This window comes from Pseudocercospora fijiensis, assembly GCF_000340215.1.
Source record: "Pseudocercospora fijiensis CIRAD86 unplaced genomic scaffold MYCFIscaffold_7, whole genome shotgun sequence".
In the NCBI taxonomy this organism is placed as follows: Eukaryota; Fungi; Ascomycota; class Dothideomycetes; order Mycosphaerellales; family Mycosphaerellaceae; genus Pseudocercospora; species Pseudocercospora fijiensis.
The window spans coordinates 1,291,846-1,317,113 of record NW_006921538.1 but is presented as its reverse complement, the minus strand read 5'-3'; the positions used below and the strand labels follow the sequence as shown (position 1 = coordinate 1,317,113).

Genomic DNA, 25,268 nt, shown 5'->3' with positions numbered 1-25,268 from the left:
ATCAACGCAATACGGTTCTTCCACCAATAGCGTTGCGTGACACATGCTTCACTACAGGTCTAGGTCTCTTCGCTACCTGCGCCTCTTTCGGTTGATGTTTCGAAATGACACATCCATCAGCGCTGCCACTCTGTTCACAACAAGACCAGATGAAGCCTTCTTCCATATTTGGATCATCAACGAAACTCTCGGGATCTCCATGACAATCAGAATCATGATCAGCCCAGAAGTCTCCCGCGTTGTCCAGCTCTTTCTCTCCCTCATGATAAAAACAAGCTCCTTTGTAATTTTGAGAGACATCGTAGTCATCTCCACAATTCTTGCATTTTTCGTACGCTTTTCTCTTCACGCCTGTGGTGGTGGTTGATGCGAGAAGTTTTCGAGATGCTATGGCGTTTGCGGCTGGGATTTCGGACACGATGTGTTGGAGCAGGGCACGGATTTTCGTTTCTGGTGCCGTGGAGATTGCGTCTGCTAGTGTGGCATTCATGGGTACTGGCGAGGAGACGTCACGGACTTCTTGATAGTCTTCGTGGTCGATTTCGGACGATTCCTGTTCTTCTTCTTCTTCTTCTTCTTCATGATCGTCCTCGTTGACGGATTCGTCCTCTGGGTATGGATCGGTGTCAGAGTCAACTGGTATAAGTGAGTAATTGGGTGTAGAAGTCGTGCTGTTGGCATCACTTACACGCCATCTCAGTGCTGCTGCGAGGTTCTCGGACAGAGATGTATTGACTGACAAAGATGAGAGCCAACTTCACGGAGTTTGTGTACGCGTTCTGTTAGGGTTCGTAACGTCTGATCACCCTCAAGGATGCACGAAACCACGGCCCGGGGGGGGGGGGGTTCATGAGACTGATGCTGGAGTCGTCTCTTGGCGTAGCATAACAACCATGTCGCGACACCAAAATTCAATTCAGCTCTTTCTTTAAGGCCGAGCTCGAGGAGCGAAGTGGGCTCCTCAAGAAGCACCCTTAGAGCGGAATCAAGCGCCCCAAATCCGTTAAAATACCAAAGAGATGAGCTGTGAGGTCTTTCCCTTGATTCAACGCTGCGTCTCTCCTGGAAGGCTAAAAGACTTGAGAAGTAACGCGAGGAGCTCTGAAGCAATCGCGAAATAGAGAGACAACAGACACCCCAGCTTAGATTTGCCCGGGATGCTCGGTCTACGCACTGTCCTGACTCCAGCTCTTCTTCAGGTGCTGAAAGTCACTGAGAGCAATCTGAAGCCCTCCGACCACGTGTCCCGCAGCGGAGTCGAAAACCGAAAATGCCAGGACATGTGAGAATCTGCGTATTCACATTTGCTAATCTCCGCGATTCGACCCGTGTTCGAAACACTCGAGAACTGAATAAAGGCTTTGGACCCAGTATCCACGCAGAGTTCAGGGCTGGAATTTGCGAGAAGTCTTCCAGAATGTGAGATTTCCTCTGTCTATATCGGCGCAACTCTAGCTCCTACTCGAAAGCCAAAAGAGTCGGAGACCGACGTGAAAACCTTGGACCTTTCAGGCATTCGCTATTGAGTGATTACGGGGTCGCTATCTGCGGAAGAGCGATATATGGCTGGTCGTATGGCTCAGCCCATGCTGCAAAGCGATTTCTGGTTGCCATGGGAGTCGAGAGCTTGAAGTCCGCCGAAGTTCTGATAGTGGATATGAACAGGGGGGAGAATGACTTTACATAAGCGGCGTTGCTGGCGAGGAATGGTGAAGATGGCTGATGGCGGCACGTCTGTCGAGTATATTCGAACACTGGCTGCCTTTATCAGGTGAAAGAGCTGGACGCTGGACGCTGGGAACTGTTACCGAGATCCAGTGCTCGGTGAGCAGTCTCTGTTCAAGTTGCGGCTTTCGGTAGCATGAGAGCACATGATAATTGGTGCTTACCAGCCAGTGATGCACTCAGCCATTGGATCACGGTGATGTGTTTCTGATGCTTTCAGTTCTCATTACCATTAAAAAGCTTATTTCGGCCACTTCTTCCAGCCCCGTCCATGACCCCGCTCTTTCCATTGCTTGATCATCTCGGGCATGCCCTCCATCGCCTTTCTTCTCTCCTCCAACTTGCGTCCTAGTTGCCGTTCCCACAATTTACCCTTGACCTTCTTGCCAACTCCTGTACCCTGCACTCTCAAGCCGTTCTCAATTCGCTTCTGTAACTTCACATCTGGGTGCTTGTTTGATAGTGGCATGAGCGGAAGAACATCATACGCTTTTGCCAGTTTGAACAAATCTGCTTGCCGCCGTAATGAATAGGCAGGTCCGTGCCAGTTGCCTGTTCTCGGGTTCTTCCATGGCAGGAAGGGGTTGTGAAAGCGTTTCGATGTGTCTAGAGTATTCGATTGTGTCTGTGCTTCCGACGAAGGCTGTACGGGAACTTCTGATGTCGACGCGCCGATGTTAGGATCTGAGGATGATGTGTTTTCGGCCACTGTGATGGTTCCTGTCGGCGACTCTGCCGGTGGTATCGAGGTTTGTGGTGCTGCTGCGCCGATTCGCAATTGTGGTGGAGGATACTTCTTGAAGAAGTTGAGCAGTCGAGGCGGTAATCTTTGAGCGAGGCGTACATTGCTCTCCAGCATTGACGTCGCCATGTTGACGATGTGTGTGGTGACGCAGGCGGAGGCGGAGGAGTGGTAGGCGCATTGGAAGTGAAGACTGCGGCATAGCTCGGGGATGCTGGTGCTAGGTGCTGGCGCGGAACAATGAAACGCCGACTTGCTCTCTCGCGTCGTCAACTGCGCGATGCCTGGAGCTCTACCGTTCATGCCCATGCTCCATCACCTGCATTAAGCAAACACCACTCCATTCGCCCCGGGCACCTTCATACCGCCGAGAACCCACCGTTGAAACCACCTCGAACCACACAGAGACCCACGTCCACACATACCAAGCTACACTCAACTGAAACGCCAACATGTCCTCGCCGTTCGCCATCAGTATGTGCCATGCCATATGCCAGGCACGTGAGGGCCACGGATGGGTACTAACGGTGATGTACAGACGGCGGCGCCTGCGTGGCAATGGTCGGCAAGGACTGTGTGGCAATTGCATGCGATCTGCGACTTGGTCTGCAAGCACTCACCGTCTCCAACAACTTCCCCAAGATCTTCAATTATAGCCAGTCCACATTCCTCGGCCTCACAGGTCTCGCGACCGACGTCAGCACAGTATCAGAGCTCTTCCGGTACAAGGTCAACATGTACAGACTGCGCGAGGAGAGAGAGATCAGCCCACAGACATTCGCCAACCTCGTGTCGAGTTCGCTGTATGAGCGGCGCTTTGGGCCGTGGTTCGTATCGCCGGTGGTGGCAGGTATCAATCAGACGACGGGGAAGCCGTTCATTTGCGGGTATGTGCAAGTCAAGCCCGCCAGCCGAACATAATCCAGCCGTGCGCCCGTAAACTGACCTGAGACGCTTGACAGCTTCGACTCGATCGGCTGCATCGACTTCGCCAAGGATTTCATCGTATCCGGCACAGCATCAGATCAGCTCTTTGGTACTTGCGAAGGCCTGTGGGAGCCGGATCTCGAGCCAGAAGATCTTTTCGAAACCATGTCCCAAGCCCTGCTTTCCGCAGTCGATCGCGATGCGCTTTCTGGTTGGGGCGCCCATGTCTACATCATCGAGAAGGACAAGGTGACCAAGCGATTATTGAAGGGCAGACAAGATTAAGCTATTTGAGGAGGACGTGGCGAGAGATCGAGAAGCAGTATAGCTCAACCCAGACGCTATTCATTGTACACTATAAAGGGCGATGCGTATCATGCACGCAAGGCCAAGACTTTGCGACTCCTGGGCAAGTGTCGAAATGACATGAGACACCCCAGGTCCAGGTTCGATTTCACAGTTGTGGTCAGTAGCTCTTATGAAACGAGACTGATTGCAAAACATCCTTCCCTCCCTGGTCCACATTGCAGTTGAGTTTCTCCTGAGCACACGAACGCAAAGATATTCCTCGAGACCCGATCTTGCCCAGCAACAATTATCTTGCATGACTCCGCAGCGAAAACGCCAGGCCGTGGAAGCTGGAATCAAGGCTGGCGGCGCTGCCTGTATCAATGCAGGTCAGTCAGTTTGAAAGTCAGACTGTCTCACATCGAAGTTGTCTCATGAACCAGAAGCCTCATTATCTCAGCTGTACATCGCCGTCACAATGCCAGGCATATAGGAGGCCTTCGTTCCACTCTTCGAAATTCTTCCAGATTACTCAACAGTCCTCGACACGATTCCCTGCACATCATGAACCCAACCTGTCCAGCCGATCTTTGGCCTCCATCAAATTACAGCTCCATCAAGTATATCTGCCTCGGGCGTACGCACATGCTATCACGAGAAGAGTCAAGCAACCAGCGGCGCGTGTATCCGAGCATCACTAGACATCCGCTTCCTTGAACCCGGCGTACTTGGTATAGAGCTTCACGATGAATTCTGCAGGAGACCTGATGAGTTCGTTAAGGATACACTGGCTACGATGAACAACGCTATCTATAAGGTGAGATCGAATGGAGACAGTAGAGACAGCGCTGACAGACATTCAGCGCAGGGCTAGCCACCAGCAACAGCATTTCTCCATGCAAGGACCAGCTCTCCGTGAGCGAGCCAGAATGTCGCAAACACCACCTGATCAGACGCAGTCGACCGCTGCAGAATGCATGCGTCAAGTGCGACAGAAGAGGAAAGAGTTGTTTGGAGAAGGAAGTCGGACACCTCAAGATGAAGAGCCCGCACAAGGGAATCAGGCTAGCAAGAAGCGCAAGCTGCCCAACAAGAGCTGCTTGTCGGATCAAACCCATTCTGCTCAATCATACTATGTAGTCAACATTGACAGTTGTCATTATGGGAACTATGCGAATTCAGAAAGCGAGTGAACACGCAGATGAATTCAATGATATCGATAAACCTCGTTCACCACTATCATTGGATCAACGCAAGGCTGCAGGTATGCGTATCTAGTGTGGAGACACCAACAAGGCTGTTTCGTTTGCATGTGGACTTTTCCTACCTTCCCGATCTCACCACTCCACGTTCTTTTCTTCTCTGCTACAATCACAACCAGACAAATACATCACTGTTCATCACCATGAGCTACTCGAATACTCGCTCGCACAAGCACGGCGAGCTTACTAACAAGACACTCCAGACCGGAGACGGCATCGAGGTTGAAGTCTTGTTCCAATCTAAGTACTCGGAGGATAAAAATCATGATCTGCTCGAGGATCACAATAAAACCGAAATGCACACTGCTTTCGACAACTTCCTTTCGGAATTTATCGATAGCTTCCACGCTGTGAGTCCAATTATGATAGGCAGATCATAGATCCGACAGCTAATCAGGCGTGCAGTATGTCAAACAGAACGCGAAGGCCAGGGGTCGTTCGAAAACTTGAGAAGGTTGTGGAGGGTCAGTGTACACAGAAAGGTATCGAGCTTAAGTGCTGACGATCGCAGGTCACGAGTGACCTGCTTCGCACGGGAGGTGGCAAGAAGGGTGCATGAGATTCCAGCGATATTCAAGACATAACACGAATACACGAGCGTAAAAGCTGTGGATGAGAGCGCATACCAGTGTAAAGTGTATGGATGAGGAGCATCATTGCCCTCAATGGCGGGCGTCATCGCCAAGTGTGGTAGTGAATGAATGCCAGATTCCATACTGCCAGACACTTATCGACAAAAGTTCGTAATTTCTTTGCGTCCGCAAACACTGCCATGCCCAGTAAGATCCGATCATGTCAAAAACTCCAACCGCTTTTGCAGACCTGGACCAAGCTCCCCTCGCACCATGTCACAAGGCTCTCGTCCTTCGCCATATCACTCGTCTCCAGCACATCATTCACAATGTGGATGAACTCTCCATTGGTCGCTACACAAACAAGCAAGCAGCAAGAGAACAGCTTGCTCGTATGACGCTGGTCATTCGTGATTACGCTGCTCTAGCCCAGAAGAAATTAGATCCTGCAGGTCCTATGGAGCCCATCGAATCAGCGGCCGTGGATATCATTGATGCAGCCCTGTCTACGTGCGGCGCTCCAGCCTCGTTTGCCGAAGCAGCATTCGTGAATAGTCAGCTCTTCGGTCGAGAGCAGGAAGTCGCAGCCATCATGCAAGAATACAGCGCGGAAAGTGTCGATGATGTGATCGAGCTTTGGAATACCTTGCCTGAGAAGAACGAGAAGGTCGTGCCAGATCCATGTCGAGGCTGCGATCTGGGCGATACGATTGATTGGGAAGGGTTATTCGTCAATCGAAGCAAATCGGAGGCCGATGTTGGACTATTGTTGAGAAGACCAGCGATGAACATGGATGAGTTTCAGGAGGAGAGAATTGAATTCGTTCTCGGACGACTGCCAAAAGAACAATCTTCACGACGAGAACAAGCTCTCACATCCATCACCAAATGGCTCGCAAGCTTCTCCCCAACCTAGCTCATGATCAAAGTCCTACTTCTTTCCCAGCAACTCCCTCTCCTCCTCAATTATCTTCGGCACCTCTTCCTCCAAACTACACTCCCTCGGCTTCCACCCCAGCACTTTCTTCGCCCTCTCCGCCTTCCCCATAGAATTCAAACCCCAACTCAGAGCCTCGAAACCCGCCGTATCCCAAGCCTCCTGCTTACGCAAACTCTGCACCTTGTAATCTCTCGGAATCGCATCCATCTCCGCAGCCTTAGCAGCAATGAATTTACTCAAATCTCCCCAGACATGTCGGCCATTCTCTGTCAAGAAATATCCCTTCTCGCCCCAGATCTCATCAGAAAGATTCCTGTTTACTGCGGCTTCGACTAGGAGGGCATACACGTTTGATAGGTCGTAGACATGGACATTGTCCCATTTCGCTTTTCCCTTTCCGATGACTGGTGCGTAGCCTTTGGTCAGGATCATTTTCGTTAATTCGTAGACTTGTCTTCCTCGTCCAGAGACTGGTCCTCGACCTTTTCCGTAGATTGTCGGGGGACAGATGATGGCAGTCTTCACAGCCTCGCCGTGCTTCTCTGTGGCCTCGAGAACAATCTTATCAACATTTCGGTGAAAAGCTTCGTCCGGCAATGTCGTGAGTTCAGAAACTCCGGAATAGTCATTGAATTCTCCTCTCGTCCATTCTTCACCTAATCTATCATCTTTCGAGTCGAAATATGTCAAAATTCCTGTTCCGCCGGTATGGAGCCAGAATCCTGGATTTTCTTTGGTATGGCCTTTGGCCAGGCCCTTGGCTATTGCACGTGCGGCACCTTCGTGGTCCGAGGCGTCTGCTGCGTGGAGAACGATGTCTGCTTTCGAAGCTTCTTCTTCAATTATGGAACTGTCGTCCAAACCGCCGATTACTGGGCGGACGTTTGGATATTGGGATTTTACTTTGGAGGCTTTTTCTTGGGTGCGGATTAAGGCGGAATACTCGTAGTCTGGGTGGGCTTTGTGCAAACCGTAGAAGGCATCGCCGGCTATGTAGCCTGTTATTCCCGTGATGAAGATCTTGGGTGCCATGATGTCTGTGGGATGTATATGCTGTGGTTTGATTTGGTAAGGTGAGGTTGAAGTAGAGTTCAGGATGAAGTTCAACAACGCGGAGTCGGCAGACTTTAGCTTGTCCCTACGCGGTACTCGGCACCGTTCTTATCTTGGCAAGCCTCCGAGGCACGTTTGGGCCCCGTGGCAGTTGCGTACCTGTCCTGCTTCTGTATCATCTGGACCGACTCCGACTGCCAAATGAAGTCCGCGTGAAGGTGAAGAAGCGAAGTGAAGTGGGATTTATTGAACTTTGCTCCGCCATTCTCACAGTATGACACTCTTGGTCTTGGATGGGGCAACAGTCTCCTAGCATTCATCGGCATTGCACTTCTGCCCATACCCTGGATCTTATATAAATTTGGCGGGCGTATGAGGGCACATCCGAGATTCCAGATGCAATTTTAATTGCATGTGGTAGTCGTTAGATCGCAAGAATCAGCGGCAAGATGGCCGGCCAAGCACTGGGAGCACTGCGTGCTTCATTTGGGGTGCCGATTCGCTGCCCAAGAGCTCACGGTTGTAGCCGACGAGGGCGGTTGCGTTGTCTCTTGAGATGACAAAGATATGGTACAAGGTTAATGTATGAAGATCCGACGCAGTTAAGAGGCCAAAAGTGTGCGAAATATGGGCGCGGAAGATGCATTGCACCCAACAGAATGGCTTGTTGTTACGTTACAGGACATGGAGCAGATATCGACCAGAGATTAAGACCTAATCACAACAGCTTGAAATCTGTCGTTGGAGCGGTCAACTGCTCTCCAGTCAGCGAAGAGATGGCTTCACCGTCCATGAGTCCGTACACGCGAGCCTCGCCAACCAAGACTTAGTATTCGCCATCAGTCGAAGAACGTTGCCATCGAAGCACGCAAGCTCCGGGTGCAAGGCGATATCAGAGCTCGCCGTTGTCCTTCGTTACTTGCATGATGCAATGATTCCATGTCAAAGCGCTTCATCGCCAAAGCGATGTCGCGGGGTGATGTTGAATGGAACAGTAGCTGCAAGGTAGTAGCTCGGCCGCACGCGACAGATAGGCATCAATCCAACTTCTGCGAGACTGAGCCGTGGGTGACCAGCGTGGTAGAACACAATTCGTGCTCAAGGGAGTATTGATTCGGGTACGTGTTACAGCCTCGGTGACTCCAAATGCATCCAGGAAGGAGGCTCAAAGGATGCAAAATCATTAGGGTATCAAATCTGCATCAACATTGCCTCCTCGCATCACCACAGTCCCACCTCCTCCGAATTCAGTTGCCTAATACGGAATGCCATTCGTGAGCAGCTGAAAGTAATCATAAACACCCGTAGAATAACTTCTCTCGGACCAATGCACCAACTTCCTCACAAAGTCCGCAGCCTCGCGTTCGCTCTTCTCCAGAACAAACCTCTCCTTGAAATGCTGAATCGTCTGAGGTTTGAAACAAGGCAGACCGGAATCCAACATGACCATCACGATATGACTCAGCTGCTCAACATATTGGCGACTCACCAGGAACACCTTGACGCACAGTTCTTCAAATTGCTTGAAAGCCTGTGAGTTCTTGCCGCCCATGACTGCAACCATTTCCGGTGTAAGCTTGAATGGTGCGCGTTCAAATTTGATGCCACCAGGAGCGATATCGAAGCAGAAACCGAAGTCGATATGGAGGATGTGACCCGCGTCGTCGACCATGATGTTTCCGTTGTGACGGTCTTTGAACTGAAGGAGGTAGCTGATGATGCTGTAAGCAGCCATGGATTTGATGAAGTTGGAGCGAGCTTCTTGGAACCGGATCGAGTCTTCATAGCCATACTTAGATTGGAAGTATTCATAGAGTCCATTGACGGCTTCGCGACCCAGCATGTCTCGGGAGACAGAGTTAGGGAGGACATCGATGACACCGCAACCGGGCGCTGTGGCTGTGACGCGGTATGGGAAGACGTAAACGTCGAGGCCCATATGGTTGAAAATACCTCGAAAGGCGGCGATCAATTGGAGGGCGAGGACGTCTTGGCGGCAGTCGTCGCCAACCTTGAAGATAGCTGATTGCCAGACCTCGTAGGTGCGACGCTTGTGCTGCAACTGTTCGCCGGCCGCGCGCTTCTCGTCTGTGGGTGCATCGCCTTCTTCCTTGCGAATTCGGAAAGTAGCCATGAACGGAGCCTTGGCATGAGACTGGAGTGGTTTGCCTGACTTGCGATCAATACCGATGAGGACGCCATCAGGATTACTGGGCAGGTAGACTCCGACATCGACCTGAATCTTACGGAGTTCTTCCTCGATCTTGGCCTTCTTTTCCGGCTTGGGACGTTTGATGAGTGGCTTGAGCGTACCGGAGATGCCAGTGACCTTGCCAAAGAAGGCAAATTCGCGTTCGTAGAAGTCCTTGTCCTCACTCGCGAAGCTTCCAATCAGCTCGTCCATGACCTTGTCGAATATGGGTTTTGCTGGATCAGGCACTTCCGAGTCCTCGTCCTTGTAGGCATTGGCCTTGATGTTCCAGATGATTTGATGCGCGAAAAGCTGCGAGAAGGTGGCCGTTTCGATGATGTAGCGCTCGACATAACCAAGTTGGTCGTATCGCAAAGCTTGCACCACTTGGGGAACATAGAAGAAAGTGACGTCCACGTGGTGACTCTCAAGAGCTCGCACAGCATACTGTATGACAAGAGGATGATTCTTGTAGGCCGGCAGAAAGTAGGTGACGGCAGCCATGGGGTTGGTCGGAGCCCAGAATAGCAGGTACCGGAGCTGTGTCTTGAGATCTGACGGAAGCTCTGATCCAAGCAGTAAGTAGAGCGCGTCGGCCTCGTGAATGGCCTTCTCTGGGTGGCGGAGGAGGTATTGCCGCAGACTGAGCTTGATTTGCTGAGAATCAGAGAAGCGTGTCGCCAGCTGTATCGCCACACGAGGATCTTCAGCCCATGCCACGTCGACGAGCGACACAACCAATGACTCCTGATGATGGAGCTCGCTGTGGCCAGGTGCTATGCTTCTGGAGTCTTGTCCGAGCGGTGCTGACCATACCGAGAGCTTGCCAAGCTCGTGCTTGATCAATTCGAGTAGCAACTTCTGCTTCGGCATCAAGGAAGGCAAGGCTCGTGACGTCTTTTTACCGATACCCTCCATACTACTCAGCATGCTAGTGACATCGGTCAACAACTTCTTCTCCGCCTTGACTTGCAACTTGTTGCTACCGAATGACCATTTTGGCGGTCCCGCAAACCAAGCCAATCCAGCGGAGAGAATGGCATCCTTCAGTCTCCATTGAGCAGTGGAGTCTGATCTGGTGCAATACTTCAGGATCTTGGTCGCGAGAAGGATCATGTGAAAGTGAGCCTCGCGAGCCAGCGGCTGACTAACGGTTTTCTTCATGGCCAACATTGTGATTCGCATCAGCCTGGAATGGACCTTTTCAGTAGCCGGCGATGTGAGTCGAGAAGCACTGAAGTGGCTTGACAGGAAATGTGTCAGGCGCAGATGTGGTGCGACCAAATTTTGCGTAATCTGTTCACGCCGCTTGATAGCCTCCCAGCTGGAGGGGGCAAATTCTTCCTTGACATAGAATGGATCCAGGTGAGAAAGTTTTGGATAGAAGAACCCCTTTTTTAGACGCACCGAGGCTTCCCATCCAGCTGCAACTTCCACGAGTACTCTCGACTCCAGGCTTGGATTCTCCTTGATGATGCCGAGCCATAATGAGATGCCCAGATTGATCGACTGTTTGGTGAAGATCATGAACGGGACTGAGACAAGGTCCTTGATCAGCGCAACCCGATCAGACAGGCTTCGACTTAGGATGCCAGCTGCATTGCGCAAAATTGCTCGGACTTCTTCGGGATGGACAGCCTCATTGCTCTCGATACGTTGAGCAAGCTTCCTCAATTCGACTGCTTCATCTTCCATAGGCTTCTCCACATCCAGGAGTGTCAGGCGCGAGTTGCCGTTGTAGTCTACGATCGCAAAGTCGTCGTCCACTTGTAGCTTGTCCTCGAGATGGCGATATTCCTGGCGGGTAGTGTATTGCGCAATGAAGTCCGAGGCCGTGTTCACCGCTTGATTGTGACCTTCAAGACTTGTCAGACGCTGGTCGCTTCCCGGTATAATTGATCCCATTTCGACGGCAAAAGACCGGCCAAGAGCAATGTGACCGTATGCTCCGTCATCCTCGTAGTCTTCCAGATAAGCCTGCAACATGCCTTTGACGTCGAGCGGCGAGACGTCGATGGCTCTGGCTACCCACACTCGACAGCGCTGGTGGAAGTCGTTCAGTGTTTGCTGCCGGAACTGCGCATCGTCGGAGAGCTGAATGTTGACGTTGCCTTTAGATGAGCTATAGTACGATTTGAAGGCATACTCGTCCGTTTCTGTATCCAGACAAGCTTTCCACATCAGCGAGAGCAGCTCCAGTAGAGCGAAGAGCGACGCCCTCTGGCACAATGCGGAAGGTATCTGGTTGATGATGCGATCGCACGCTGCTATCGCTGCTTGCTGAACCTTTGCGATGCGGTTGCAGCAGCCTTCGAAGAGTGTTGCCAATTGCAATGCCACTTGTGGCGCTGCAAAGTCTTGCCGCCTGCCCGACAAGGCGTTCTGCAGATATGTATCGACACTGTGGTTAGACACAGCTAGGACGCAGTTGCAAAGGTGCTCTGTCGTCTTGACTTTGTTCTCGAGGAAGTATGGCAGTACGGCAGTGCTGTCACCACCACGGGCACGGAGAGTGGACACGAGCAACGCGGCATTCACAAATACACTTTCGCGATAGCTGAGCTTGTTGATGTCAAATTCGCATTGTGGCAGTATTGCGGCGAGAGCCTGCTTCTGTTGTCGATGCGTAGAGTCTCCAGCACCGCGGCGTAAAATGGGGTTGAGATCAATGCTGCTGTTGGGCATATCGACGCGTGCTTCGTCAACGAGGGGCAAGCTGTATAGTGCCATAGTCTGCAGGTCGTCCTCGTGGACTTTGGTGTTGCTGGCTGCCAAAGTGAAACCATGAACAGCAAAGTTGAACCACGCATCTCTGCCGAGCGAAAGCACTTCGTCTTCGTCCTCGAGCTTGGGTTGGTTGACGGTATCGAATGAGGCCAGTAAGGCCATTGGCTTGAAGAGTTGGGCGATGGTCTTCGATGTGAGCTTTCGATCGACAGGCTTCTCGCCTGCCACGTCGCCGCTGCTGACGCAAAGACTCAACATATGGGTCAAGTAGATCTCGAAGAACGGAGAGTCCTTCTTGATGTATCTGGCCAAGCGCAGTCGCGCTTCCAAGACAGCGGCAGTTAAGGGCGAAGTACTCTGAATGACAGCATCGCTGCCGACACGGGCATAAAGACGAAGTAAGCCTTTCAACTCGCTCGCGCCACCGCATACACCAAGCGCTGATGTCTCGATGATGATTCTGGCGTCGACGGCGGGACTGATCTTTCCGATCTTCTGGAACAGCATTGACAGCACCAGGGCAGTCAGCTGTGCTTCGCTACGAGCGACAGCGATGGAGACAATGGCTTCGACGACGGTGCCATATGCGGTTGCGGTCTCTTCTTCGTCACTGAAGTCGAGAGAGATGGCGCTGCCAAGGCCTTTGTGAGAGGAGAAGTTGTTCTGGCTGAAGTTGAAGCCGGCATCAAAGATGGAGGATTTGCTGTTTCCATGAGCATCCGCGTCAGCGCTCAAGACGTTGCCCAGACTGTAGAGCGTGCTGATGACCACGTCCTGAGACAGCGGTCTAAGAAGGCGGGCAAGGCATTCGCAAGCTACAGCTGACGTGGTCGGAGTCATTCTCCCGTTCACAATCAATCTGGGCAGGGATCGCGTAAGGGTGGTGCCGACGGGTTCGGAGATGTTGGCGAGAACAGCCATACACTTGAGCACAGTTTTGGCGAGATCTTCATCAGCCATCTGCGATGGATCGGATGTGATCGCATTCAACCAATCCAAGAGAACATGGTCGTTCGGAGTGTCGCCGTTGAGAATGCAGCAGCACAAGAAGCTTCGCAGAGCGGATGCTTTGACTTCTCGGGCAAGCCTCTGCTGCCAGATGGAGCCGAGCGTGAGATAGTCAGCGTCGGCATCGAGGAACCGGATCTCGTCGGAGATGATGTGCGTCACGTGGTCGACGTGGGCATTGGAGGCGTGGATGGGATTGCGATAGCGTCGAGGATTGTGGGTGAGCAGGGTGTCCAGCACGAGCGGCGCGGTCAGAGGCTCGGGCGTGGGCAGCAGAGCCAACACGCTCTCCTCGACGACGTTCATGAAGGCCTGCTCGAGAAGCGTGGCGCCCAGCGGCCGCGCGTCCGCCGAATAGTGGCGGATCCATCGTTTCCATTCCTTGACCGCTCTGCTGGTGGTGCGCGCATTGCGGATGGCGGAGAGCGCGCGCTCCAGAGACAGCAAGAAGCTCTCCGAGAGCAGACGGCGGAGCTGGGGCAGCAAGGCCACGCGCTGTTCGGGACTCCAGACACGCACGGATTTCGCGATGGCATTGAAGAAGGCGAGCAGCGAGACATGCAGACGAATGACGTCCAGCGTCTGATGGGTGATCTCGTACTCGCCTTCGCCTTCGCCTTCTCCTTCTGGCACAGGCTTCAAGCACTCGGTGCGCTCGGCACTCGCGGACAGCTCTTGTATGGTGTCGACGATGCAGGAGCAGGCGTCTGGCCGCAGCGAGGCGTGGTTGAGGGCAAGTGCGAGAACAGCAGTGGTCAAGTGGTAGGAAAGTGTGTCCCAGGGCGGGAGATGCGGATGCAGTGGCGCGGCAGCAGCAGCGAAAGGCTGTCGGTGCGCTTCGGGAAGGTGGGGAGCGAGGTGTCGGAGTAATGCTGCGGCCTCTTTCGTGGTGTGGACCGAGTGTGCTGCCTTGCACAATGCCACCAACACCTCCAGCTCCTGAACGCTCATGGGCATGGGCATGGGCATCATCGCGTGTGAGGCTGTGCCATTGCCATTGCCATTGCCATTGCCATTGCCATTGCCATTGCCATTGACGAGCCCATTCTCGTGTGGCCCTGCTCGTGACTTTCCTTCGCCATCCTCACGTGGTGCTGCTCGTGCCTTTCCCCACGCGCACAGTCTCTGCATGTCCATGTCCATGTCGCCGTCGCCATCCTCATTCGCGTGCGCGTGCGCGTGCGCGTGCGCGTGCTGCACTCCTGCTGTTGCTGTTGCTGTTGCTGTTTCCGCCGACAGCCTCGCGAGCCGCTCGAGAGCATTGCGCCGCGTCGCGCCGATGCTGGTGCTGGTGCTGGTGCTGGTGCTGCATATCATTCAGCATATTTCCGCGCCACGCCACGCCAGCCTGCCTTCTCTCCCACTTACACCTTCATCACTGCTGGATAGTAGACATTCGCAGCAGTCCGACTGCCTGGGTGCCAGCATACCCAGTCGCTCTCGCTCTGCTGCAGCAATACTATTGCTCTCGGGAGAGTATAAACAGTAAACACGGATGCCTGCCACTGCCACTGCCACTAGGTGAGGTGACGTGCGCTTGCTTGCATACCCCGGCCGTGCAAGAATTACTTGGACGCCATCAATATTGACGCAGCTTGAATCAATCCGAGCAAGCTTCTCTTTTCTTGAAATCCAGACTCTGCGATTGTGCTCGCTCTCATCACCGCCAACATCGTCGCCATGGGTCTCGCGGGGCACAAGAAGTACATACAATACCTGAGTGACTGTGAAGCCTGATACTAATTCGCTGCAGCCGCACGAAACTCTCCCACGACCCGAACAACACAGCATGGGCCAGAGATACCAAAACCTTCGGCCGCAAGATTCTTGCAAAGCAAGGATGGAAAGACGGTGATTACTTGGGTGCTGAGAACGCGAGCCATGCCTCTCACTACACTGCCGCAAATGCCTCGCACATCCGCGTTATGCTGCGCGAGGACAACCTTGGTCTGGGCGCAAAGATTGCTGGCCAAAATGCTGACACTTTCGGCTTGAGTATGTTCTCGGGACTGCTGGGCCGCCTCAATGGCAAGGACGAGGCGACGTTGAAGAAGCAGGAACATTCCATCAGAGATGCTGAGCTCAGGATGTATGGAGACCGGAAGTTCGGCTTCATGAACTTCGTCTCAGGTGGCCTGTTGGTGGGCGACAAGATCGAGCCGCCGAAGAGCACCAAGATTGAGCATATCAAGCCACACGTCGTGGCAGTCAAGGTTGAGACTGATAAGAAGAGCAAGAAGCGCAAGGCCGACGAGGAGGAGACTGAGGGAGAGGAGAATCACAAGAAGAGGGTGAAGTCGGAAAAGCGCAGTGCGAAGGAGAAGAGCAGCAAGTCAAAGGCCAATCCACGTTCAATTGAGGAGCTCTCCGCCAGCGACATGCCCGTGGAAAAGCTGGACGACAGCTCGAGCTCAGAATCCAGCGAGGAAGGTCAAGCCAAGTACGACAAGAAACAGCGCAAGGCACAACGCAAGGCGGAGAAGGAGGCAAAGCGATCAGAACCTAAGGCTAGCCATGATGAGAAGTCCCGTCTCAAAGAGGAGAAGCGAGCACGCAAGGAGGAGCGTCGCAAGCGGAAAGAGGAGAAGCGCAGGCAACGGGCAGAGAAGGAAGCGTCGAGTGCGAAGACCTCAAGGCCAACATCTGCCGTCAAAAGTGAAGCTGAGCCATCTGGGGCTTCTAGGCCGACATTTATGGGAGGACGACAAGCATTAAGGCAGCGGTACATCATGCAGAAGCGCATGGCTTCTGCCAACGCTTCTGCGCTGAAGGAGATTTTCATGCTACAGCCACAAGCAGCATCCTGAAAGCACTTTGACTCTGTTGGAGGTTCAAGAAGTGCCTGAGGTCAGGACTTCAGAGGCAGCATTGCTGCTTAGTAGCTCGCAGCAAGCTACCTAGGCTTCAAGGATAGAGTTCCTAATTCTCATCATAAACAGGTCGGGTGCGTGCCCAAAGATCACTCCAGATTATTCGTCGTCTTGCGGATTGTGAGATCCGATAAACTGCAACAACCATGGAGGCAGAGCACTACTCTGCTGTGTCTCCGACTGATCTAGCCCCAAACGTCAACTCTGGTGCAAGTCAAAAGCGCCGAATTGGATTTTTGTGACCTGCCTCTGGAACTACGACAGATGGCATACGAGGCGTGCGTCCCACCATGAGGCCTTCTACCTACAATTTTTCGTGCACTGGAGGACGTTCAGCTCGAAATTCTGCCATTCTATACCATCTTCATGGACGGACTCGCGGATGAGAGCGTCTCCTTCGAAGGCTTAAGGACTATAAACATCCGTGGCTTCTCGACCTCTCCATATGCAAGCTACTCAGCCCGGAGCTAACTGGTACAAAATTTTCAAATGCACCCACGCAGTTTCAATTTCTTTCTCCTTCATCTAATAATGTACGACAGCGAAGATGGGTTTTGTACTGTCCACCATGCTGACGTCCCAACCCAAGCCGAACATTTCAATCTCGGATACAAAGAAGAGCGATGCTCCGGCCACTTCACCAAATCGCCAGCCCACGAGTTTCTTCTCACTCCCACTGGAATTGCGGCAGATGATCTACGACACGTGCATCCCCGCGACTTACGGGATTCTAATTATCACGGACTGGCACGAGCAAACTGTGCTTGCACTCCAGGCCTCGCATCCCCTAATCGCGTCAGAAGTTCGCGAACGAGACAAAAGACAATTCTCGCTTCTTCGCATCGTCGTCGCGCCACGATCCGCTTTCATACCTGCTCTGTTGGTGCCACAACCCCCTTTTGCGAGAATCGAAGAAGTGGACTTCGTGTTCGATACCATTGATCCATGCAAAGGCGTTCATTGTGATCACATCCGTAACGCACTAGTTCATCGGCAGATTACATCAATGATCACGACCACTCGGAAGTACGTAAACTGGATCGCGAAGACATACGACGACTACGATCTCGATTATCTTTCAGTCAGATTTCACAACCACGCCCAGCGTATCGAATCGTGCTGGACAGAGCCCTGTGGCAGCAATTACTCTGATGATAATGTCCTCACCACGACTTATCAGCGGCCAATTTACGAAGCCCTTCTTGCACCTCTTCTGAAGGTGCCCATTGTACAGGATTGTTACATCGCTATGCTTCAACACGTTAGTAATACCGACGCGAGACTATGGAACCAGAACTTTATGATTGATTTTCGCGGCGCTGTTGTGCATTGGCTGGAAGGAAGACTTGATAAGGCGCAAGACTTTTATCTGTATTTCTTGGTCCAGTGGATCTGGACGAGGCCGGGCGTGCAGTATATGCTTCCTGAGTCATGGTATCATGACCGACTCCGGATGAAAAAGGAGCAGGCTTTGCGATATGTGGAGGACTATACACAACGCTACGATCGTGATGAGCTCGGTCTCTAAACGAGGTCCAGATCTCAAGGAACGAGCTACCGACAACTCTTTTCATCGTTCACGGCCTCAGCCCAACAAAGACCACAAGCACAGCCGCATAGGCCGCTATCGAATCCCAAGGTCTGATATTTCGTCGCTCTCATAGCGACCCTCGTCGTGATTGCAGTCTTCGTCCGATTCTGCTGCAACGCCACGAACAGCCAGGCGCGCAACAAGTCATCCTAGAGAACCAACCTACACCCTGTGATTCAATTAACCGAGTCCTCCTCCGTTACAGGGCTCGGTCAAACCGATCAAGCCTGCTACATTGTGATCCACGAAAGCGACACCCTCAAGCTGACCCCATCATTGCCCTCCTCATCCTTACTGCAGGGGTATCACAGCCCGCGATATCTTCTCAACTCCACGAGACTGGCCCAAACGTGCCATTCACAGGGATCTGGAATCTTGGAGTCCCCTTGCCATCGACTGTCTTCGAGTTTACTGTATTTCCCCACCAGCTCAAGCTCGCACCGGGAAAGATCACGCAGAAGAACAGGACAATCGCACTAACAGCAACGCTAGAGTCTAGCGCCGCCGAAAGTACGTAATTGTACTTCGCCCACCACTGCTTGTAGCGGTTCTTGATGTACTGTCGAGTTGTCAGATGTCAAGTTTCAGCCACAAGTGGGTAGGGCATGCAAGCAAAGCGACTCGCCTTGTTGAATATATAGCTAGCAACAAAAGCTGTAGTGTAGTTGACACCAGTCTGAAGCGTAGTCATTAGCGAGGCATTTTCAACCAACTCAAAGCACACTGACTAACCGCAGGAGGCATGTTGCCAGTGCCAGCAAAGAAGATCGGCCAGTGGATTGCATTCAAAAACTTGTTGTGCGGGAAACGCTTCTTCAGGAGAAATGTGACGATGGGTAGCAGTGCACCGAGCCAGAACATGTGGAGTAGACCAGAATAGATCTTGCCGATGCTATACATGCGTGCCGGGCCAATTGCACCCCAGACGATGGAAGACACGAAATTCACTCGGCCTTGCGGGCAAGTATAGCCACTCTTCTGATCCTCCGCGCAGATATTGTCAATGTGGCCTAACATCCAGATCAGAACTCCTTGCTGACTGAGACTGCCGAGAACGCAGCCAACAAATTGAGCGACGAAAAGCGTTCTTCGAGGGATCTTCATGTACAGTCCAAGCTTTTGATCTGAAGAAAAGTTCATGGCTTGCGAGAGGGCGGTGTAGGCATAGAACTGGCGGCAAATCAGTCAAGTCAAAACGTCTCGGTATTTCAATGCCTACCTTGAAGATTAGCATGACTATGGGCTTCCCAGGTAGTAAGTAGCCAGAGATGATCTCGCCCAAGACCGTGAGCACATTGCTGTTCAGATTGGCAACAGCATACACCACGCCAACCGGCACGATGTACAAGCTTGCCATTCCGAAAGCAATCAGAACGCCCCAGAACGGCATGCCGATGTCGTAGACATACATGGTCATGATGCTCAGACCCAGGACAGTAACCGCCAAAATCGCATACCACCACCAGGCGGCGTCCGGGTATTTCTCGATCATACGAGCATGACAGTCCTTCGGTCTGTTGCCCTTGAACGAGCGCATGATATCCTGAAAGTGGTACAAGAAGATATGGCTGATCAGTGCTGCCATCACCGCGAAGCTGATACCGTAGCCCAGGGCAAAGGTGACAGGCATGAAGACTGGGCTGTAAGCCTTGTAAGCTTCCACGTCAAAGTTGCCGTGTTCGTCGACGATTCTTGATCCATTGTAGATGGCTCCAGTATTGTCGTAAGAATTGCTCGATGACAATGGCAGGTATGACGTGTACCAAGTGTTCGTGTAGTACAGGATCGGGGCTGTCAAAGCGAAGAAACAACAGAAACCGGCAAATGAATTCGCTTGAGCCCAGAACGGTACTACTAGAGGAGAGCCGTTATAGGCGATCTGGGCCCAGTCGAATGTGATAGGCATCATCCCGAGACCACTGGACATGCCAAAGACGTTGTTCACGCGAACATTGTTCGGAGCTGCCCAGCATATGAATGCGAATGTGCTGAGAGCTGTAAAGATGAAGCCAGGGAACCAGTACCAGCAGAAGCTGCCGGCAAAGACGTACAAGAAGAAACGATATCGAGAGATACGCCAACCGTTTGCGATGGGATTAGCACGACTGTGCAAGGTCTCGAAGAGAGCAGCATTGGCCAGCGTCGAAGGCCAAATCTGTTGAATAATCAGCAAGGCATCCGTAGAGAGACTTGTTGGACGTACCATTTCAGGCGGCTCCACAATGAATCGATATGCGAGGCCAGCGATTCCAAGACCGAACAGCTGCATTGTCAAACCCAGGAGGAGCTGATAGCCAATGGGCGCCTTCAGCCCGTAGAATGCCTTCTGCGCCTGGATGATATCAGTCGCCCATGATGTGCCGAAGCTTAGATTCGACATGATTGTGATGACGGTGTGTTCCTTGACATTGAAATTTCGATCCGGATTAATGCAAAAAGAGTAGCCAAAGATGGTGATTGTCTTCAGAGGTAGGATCAATGCAAGGCCGCAGCCAGCTGGGAATGAGATCAATTGGGTGACAAGACTTGTGATTGTTACGCTTGGATAATGCACGGAGAAGAACGAGTTGATGCCGGATCCGATCTAAATGGTTTCAGTGCAAAGCGACGAGTGAGGATTATAAGCCTGAGACCCACCAGAGCGAAGGCGCATCCTAGAAACCACATTCGTAAGGTATTGACTGGTAGAGTTGGATCATCGGTGTTGGGCACATTGGCTCGTACTTCAGGGTAGGGAGAGTTATCTGACTCAATCGTATACTCTTCTTCGATATCGCCGATTGCGAGGTCGGTGGCTTCGTCAGTTGCCAAGTGGTGATGTTTGCCATCCAGCTCCAAGTCTTGACTGTCCTCGCACACGACAGGCTCAAGGTCTGGCTCCCCGCCGCCCACACTCTTCAGCTCCCGCGTGGCCATGTTCTTCTCATTTGCAGAAAGAAGTGTTCGACTAGGCGACGATGATTGTCTGGACTCTTGTCCATGGTTGATGCGGGCTGTCGGCATTCATATGCTGATGGATGTCTTCTTGCCCAAACGGTGAAGGTCCAAGCGACCGCTGGCCTGGCCTTATCCTGCCGTAGGCCGTCTCCGGCAGTTCTGTGCCCGTTCATGGGGCAGGCGGGGAGACAAGATTCAGGGAACAGTAACCCTAGACTATATCAATGTAGAATGGCTTGAGTAACATGCGGTCTTCGCGAGTCTTCGCCAGCGTCTTGCCTAGGACGGCGGTAAGAGAGGGGCTTGGAAGTTCAGTATTGTGTCATGTGTGTGTATTGTATTGTTGTGGAGTGTGGTGTGGATGGACGGGCCAGGCATTGTTCGGAACCCAAAAGTTTCCGATCTCGGCTAGACTATTTGCAGCCGATGCCCTAAATTTGGAAAGGTGGATCTCACATTCGTTGCCAAGACTACAAGTATACTTCACAGATCTGCAACAGATGAAGGTAGTAGGCAAGTCGTGGGCCAGCCCATCATTCATAGCGTATACATCAAAAGTCTTATACCTTACGCCAGCTCACCCTACAGCTGGTGCCTTTGGAGGTGATCGAAGTCCTGCCAATGCTCCACCGTAGCAGTGCTCGGTCTCTTCGCACATCACATTCTCGAGCAGACAGGGATATGTTCTGCTCTTGCGCATTTCCCAACGACCAGCAACTATCCTTAGCGGAAGCTCGGCTGGATATTTGTCTCTTTCTCGCTCGCAGCTATCCAAACGCTATTATTCCTATTTGTGCTGACAGCGTCATCTCTGCCTATATCGGTGGCGCCAATCACGAGGCAAGAAACATCCACTAAAGGTGTCGGCAGGAAGTCCATGGCGAAGCTGCACATGTAGATGCAGAACAGAGGTGCAATGCACCATTCAGTGATTGCGCTTTGGTTTGGGTATCCGCTCCACGCCAGCGCAACGAAGAAGCAGGTGAGGACGGATTCGAGGGCAGCGAAGAAGGCTTTGATCTTCCAGGACCAAGATATGTACTTGTTGCAAGGAAATTTCTTGCTCAGGCGGCGCTTTTCGATGGCCATGAAGATAGCGGCGAAGACGTAGCCATTGCTAGGAAGTGTCAGCAAGGATGAAGCCTCAACCAGGCGTACTCGTTAACTCACATGAACACACCAACCATGCAATAGTGTACCATTTTATGATTCTTCTTGTCAAAGGCCGTGAGCATGATAGCGCCAAAAGCGCCGATAATGGTCGATATGGTCGCGCACCATGAGAGTATCGTCGATCCATGACTGGAGACGTGTAGAAGAAGCCCTCTATGCCTTAGCCATCGTTCTGCAGCGAAGGCAAGACCGAAGATGAACACAGTGACGTCCGAACTCGCGATAAAAAGTGGTTTGCCCCACGTGGTGCTCGCGATGTCAGAGATGTATGCTAGACGTTGACCAGGAGAAAGACTTGGTAGTATAGGACTGCCTTGCGCTACCCAAACGATGAGCATGCTGATCAGCGCGGCTAACGAAATTATCAGCTTCAGTCGGGTCCTCATTTGGGGGGCACGTACAAAGCCATATGCAGCCAGAAATCACTGGCAGGATCCAGCAAGGTATCCCGAACAGTCGGGGCGTCCTGTGCGAAGCATCGGCAGAAGCGCCCATGACGTTGGACCGATCCGAGACCTATGCGGATAATTCTAGGCTTGGTACACGTGTGGAAGAAGTCGAATGCAATCCTGTACTTCGTTTGGTAGAGCTCTTGATGGCCGGCGTCGAGCTCTGCTTGGAACAGCCGTGAGCGAAAGTGATGAATTGAATGAATGTTTCGTCCCAGAAGAGCGTGGTAGAATTTGTCAGTATAAACGAGAGTCGCAGCAGTAAAAGTGAGCAGGAATGCACATGCAAAGAATGAGACTGAACACAATATGAGTCCTGCTCAGATACCAACATGTGGCAGATGAAGCTGTGTACACAGGATCATTAGGATGCAGATCCGTCAGACAGTTCGTGAACTCAGCGTGGGTCTACAGGACCCGGATGGAGTCGCCATTGTCATCAAGTGGTACAGTCAACTGTCAGACTTCCTCAGAGATCCACCTGATCCTTGCTATCGACCCGACTTGACTGGAATTGGACAGAGAAGCGAATCCCAGCAGCTGCTTGTATCCGCTTTCAGTTGAAACGTAATCTATGTATCACCCGGATCTCTAGGCAAATTCCCTCAGAAAGCTCAGCTAGTTCGTTCAGTATTCCGGTAGAGAAGCGCTTTTTCGATTGGTTGCAACCCATGTGTCTCTGAGCGGAAGTAGTCGCCACTGTCATTAAGTGATAAGGTCCAAGGGAGATCGTCACCCACTGCGTCCCACCTTTGGGTTTGATCTACCCTGTCGCGACAAGCTATGTACGACAATGATAGCGTGACGCTCTGCGAGAAGTGCTGTGACCTTGATACACGATTCGCAGTCGCGCCCATCCGATGTTTCCGAGGACCGATGTGGTAGACAGAAGCGACCACGATCCCCGTAATCAAAAGGGCTGCGTTCCCGTGACAATGGATGAGTCGTCTGTCGGTCTTCATTCGTCTTGCATCGTGCTCCAGGCGGTGTCTATCCGAATGTGAATGTACACGACGCATCGCTCATGCAGTCCTGGCTGTACAGAGCGGTTTGTGCATCCAAGAAGCCAAGCCGAGACTGGATGGTGATCCGTGCCCGTTGCCTGGACGGACTTTCGACAAATCGCAAAAAATCTGCCTCGATCAAGCAAACGGGAAGGAAGCGCGGGAAAGCGTCTTCCATTTTGGCACAAGACGCTCTGCAGAGTCCCGACATGCCGCTGGATTAGCGGATAATCACCGTGATTGGCCGTACAGTCCATTGACGTGAGTGAAGAAGGGTTGATGAAGGGGTGTAGTGGCTGGCGAGGAATATACGGCCCGTCAGCAATAAAAACCATTCATCCAATTACCTGCTTGTCTTCGATATGCGATGCTTCCTCGCAGCTGTGTCTATTAAAGAAGAGAGGCGCGTGTTGTGATGTGGAATCTGCACAAGTCGTGCGTGAGAAAGGAGGGAGAGGCGGAAGAGAGAGAGAGAGAGGGAGAGCACAGCGGAGGCTCCCTGATCAGAGTCGGATCGAACTTCGATCGAACTTCGATCAGACATGGCTTTCCATTAGCGCCCGCCTCAACCGTACCAATCACGATCGATATTGCTGCCTTGCACTCGGTTGCAACCTGACTGAGCAGCCTTGGAAGACATCTCAGACCAGACCAGTGCCGCAGTATGAGCACCAGCGGCGCAGCAGTGCGGAAATCAGAGAGGAAGCGTCAGAAGACGAGTGGCGAGTCTGCCATCGCTCACCAGCCCGAGACAAAATCTCAATCACAAGCGACATCAAACTCACCAAAAGCGTCGCCGACCGCGAGATCCTCCCAAGCCAGTGGAGTCACTTCTGAGGAGGAAATTGACGATGTCCGACGTCTGGGCTGGGGTGTGTTCACGATCACGGCGTATGTGATTCTGAAAGCGGGATATACCTGGCTCTCGGAAGAGGCTGAGGTCACGCCAGATGGTGTGCCGAAAGGCATGTTACCTCCAGTCTGGAAACTGGACTTTCTGGGATTCGAAGGTAAAGAAAGCATGGGCAGTGCAAGACTCAAGGTCAAGAACGACCGCGAGTGGCAGGATATTAGCAGCGAAGAAGAAAGAGACGATCGTGAGTGGCAAAGAGTGATGCGTCAATATCAACGAGACGGCAGGTACGAGCCGCCACCTGAAGAGGATTAAAGGTTGGCAAATAGACGAGTTGTGCAGCCAGTTTCCAAGGCGCTCCTTCAACCGGATTTGGCCGCTAAGGTGACGATTGTGGTTGGACAGGTGGTTCTACACACCCCTGTCTTAAAGAAGGCGCTCTGTACGCAGAGCGCATTCTTTGGGGCCTGGTAGGGAATTGTCGGTACTGTATCCCCTTAACGAAGTCCGTAGTTAAGTCCGTCGAACACCCACCCTAGCAGTCCCCTTGTCAGGTTCCGCTTTCTATGCTAAATCCGGTGTAGTTCTATACAAACCTGTATTACTACTCGAACAGCGATACTATCCGATTAGGTCTCGGATTTAGCCGTAGTAGAGCGGTAGGGGTTAATACCTGTTTTGCCGATAAACGCCGATAGCTAACGAGTTATTATAGGGAATAGGGGATAGTACTATTACCTTAGGTTAAACGATATATCTTCTTATACTTATCTAGAGGCTATAAGTTCTTCCGCCGTCGATCCCTAATTACTATATCCGCTAGTATTAAAATCGGTATAATATCGTCCTTAGACTTACTTATAGCGACTAGTTATTCTATCTATACTCGCTACTTTCTATACTAATAAGAATAAGGTAACCCCCGGTAGGTCCCTTATAGACGTTAACCTATTAGG

At 52.1% G+C, this 25,268-nt stretch overlaps 13 protein-coding genes across 13 annotated transcripts; 6 read left to right on the top strand and 7 right to left on the bottom strand.

The window, feature by feature from the left end:
• Positions 1-76: 76 nt before the first annotated feature.
• On the bottom strand, positions 77-695 carry MYCFIDRAFT_77864 (uncharacterized protein; the record flags this gene model as incomplete). Its single annotated transcript, XM_007930717.1, has 2 exons — positions 77-636; positions 689-695. Coding segments are annotated over 2 exons (567 nt in total), but the record flags the coding sequence as incomplete, so codon positions are not given.
• Positions 696-1,966: 1,271 nt separating this feature from the next.
• Positions 1,967-2,596, bottom strand: MYCFIDRAFT_77863 (uncharacterized protein; the record flags this gene model as incomplete). The annotated part of the gene is made up of 2 exons (XM_007930716.1): positions 1,967-2,368; positions 2,435-2,596. 2 exons carry the CDS (start codon positions 2,594-2,596, stop codon positions 1,967-1,969), a joined length of 564 nt encoding a protein of 187 aa, XP_007928907.1.
• A 429-nt stretch (positions 2,597-3,025) lies between these two features.
• On the top strand, positions 3,026-3,679 carry MYCFIDRAFT_189753 (uncharacterized protein; the record flags this gene model as incomplete). Its single annotated transcript, XM_007930950.1, has 2 exons — positions 3,026-3,354; positions 3,430-3,679. The coding sequence occupies 2 exons, from the start codon at positions 3,026-3,028 to the stop codon at positions 3,677-3,679; spliced, it is 579 nt and encodes a 192-aa protein (XP_007929141.1).
• Positions 3,680-4,921: 1,242 nt separating this feature from the next.
• On the bottom strand, positions 4,922-5,659 carry MYCFIDRAFT_177061 (uncharacterized protein; the record flags this gene model as incomplete). Its single annotated transcript, XM_007930949.1, has 7 exons — positions 4,922-4,979; positions 5,024-5,047; positions 5,077-5,103; positions 5,143-5,250; positions 5,292-5,333; positions 5,365-5,434; positions 5,461-5,659. The coding sequence occupies 7 exons, from the start codon at positions 5,657-5,659 to the stop codon at positions 4,922-4,924; spliced, it is 528 nt and encodes a 175-aa protein (XP_007929140.1).
• A 57-nt stretch (positions 5,660-5,716) lies between these two features.
• On the top strand, positions 5,717-6,432 carry MYCFIDRAFT_177060 (uncharacterized protein; the record flags this gene model as incomplete). The annotated part of the gene is made up of 2 exons (XM_007930948.1): positions 5,717-5,738; positions 5,765-6,432. 2 exons carry the CDS (start codon positions 5,717-5,719, stop codon positions 6,430-6,432), a joined length of 690 nt encoding a protein of 229 aa, XP_007929139.1.
• A 15-nt stretch (positions 6,433-6,447) lies between these two features.
• Positions 6,448-7,488, bottom strand: MYCFIDRAFT_63394 (uncharacterized protein; the record flags this gene model as incomplete). Its single annotated transcript, XM_007930682.1, has 1 exon — positions 6,448-7,488. The coding sequence occupies one exon, from the start codon at positions 7,486-7,488 to the stop codon at positions 6,448-6,450; it is 1,041 nt and encodes a 346-aa protein (XP_007928873.1).
• A 222-nt stretch (positions 7,489-7,710) lies between these two features.
• On the top strand, positions 7,711-7,917 carry MYCFIDRAFT_177058 (uncharacterized protein; the record flags this gene model as incomplete). The annotated part of the gene is made up of 2 exons (XM_007930947.1): positions 7,711-7,715; positions 7,737-7,917. The coding sequence occupies 2 exons, from the start codon at positions 7,711-7,713 to the stop codon at positions 7,915-7,917; spliced, it is 186 nt and encodes a 61-aa protein (XP_007929138.1).
• A 758-nt stretch (positions 7,918-8,675) lies between these two features.
• On the bottom strand, positions 8,676-14,392 carry MYCFIDRAFT_204445 (uncharacterized protein; the record flags this gene model as incomplete). Its single annotated transcript, XM_007930946.1, has 1 exon — positions 8,676-14,392. One exon carries the CDS (start codon positions 14,390-14,392, stop codon positions 8,765-8,767), a length of 5,628 nt encoding a protein of 1,875 aa, XP_007929137.1. The 3' UTR covers positions 8,676-8,764.
• Positions 14,393-15,115: 723 nt separating this feature from the next.
• On the top strand, positions 15,116-16,242 carry MYCFIDRAFT_216091 (uncharacterized protein; the record flags this gene model as incomplete). Its single annotated transcript, XM_007930945.1, has 2 exons — positions 15,116-15,138; positions 15,189-16,242. 2 exons carry the CDS (start codon positions 15,116-15,118, stop codon positions 16,240-16,242), a joined length of 1,077 nt encoding a protein of 358 aa, XP_007929136.1.
• A 631-nt stretch (positions 16,243-16,873) lies between these two features.
• MYCFIDRAFT_77856 (uncharacterized protein) lies at positions 16,874-17,833 on the top strand (the record flags this gene model as incomplete). Its single annotated transcript, XM_007930715.1, has 2 exons — positions 16,874-17,331; positions 17,572-17,833. 2 exons carry the CDS (start codon positions 16,874-16,876, stop codon positions 17,831-17,833), a joined length of 720 nt encoding a protein of 239 aa, XP_007928906.1.
• A 162-nt stretch (positions 17,834-17,995) lies between these two features.
• Positions 17,996-20,812, bottom strand: MYCFIDRAFT_204443 (uncharacterized protein; the record flags this gene model as incomplete). Its single annotated transcript, XM_007930944.1, has 6 exons — positions 17,996-18,455; positions 18,522-18,572; positions 18,629-19,066; positions 19,116-20,480; positions 20,534-20,656; positions 20,756-20,812. The coding sequence occupies 6 exons, from the start codon at positions 20,810-20,812 to the stop codon at positions 18,222-18,224; spliced, it is 2,268 nt and encodes a 755-aa protein (XP_007929135.1). The 3' UTR covers positions 17,996-18,221.
• Positions 20,813-21,697: 885 nt separating this feature from the next.
• MYCFIDRAFT_100559 (uncharacterized protein) lies at positions 21,698-22,462 on the bottom strand (the record flags this gene model as incomplete). Its single annotated transcript, XM_007930943.1, has 3 exons — positions 21,698-21,950; positions 22,004-22,358; positions 22,408-22,462. Coding segments are annotated over 3 exons (663 nt in total), but the record flags the coding sequence as incomplete, so codon positions are not given.
• A 1,661-nt stretch (positions 22,463-24,123) lies between these two features.
• On the top strand, positions 24,124-24,958 carry MYCFIDRAFT_77853 (uncharacterized protein; the record flags this gene model as incomplete). Its single annotated transcript, XM_007930714.1, has 2 exons — positions 24,124-24,556; positions 24,897-24,958. The coding sequence occupies 2 exons, from the start codon at positions 24,124-24,126 to the stop codon at positions 24,956-24,958; spliced, it is 495 nt and encodes a 164-aa protein (XP_007928905.1).
• Between the last annotated feature and the right edge of the window lie 310 nt (positions 24,959-25,268).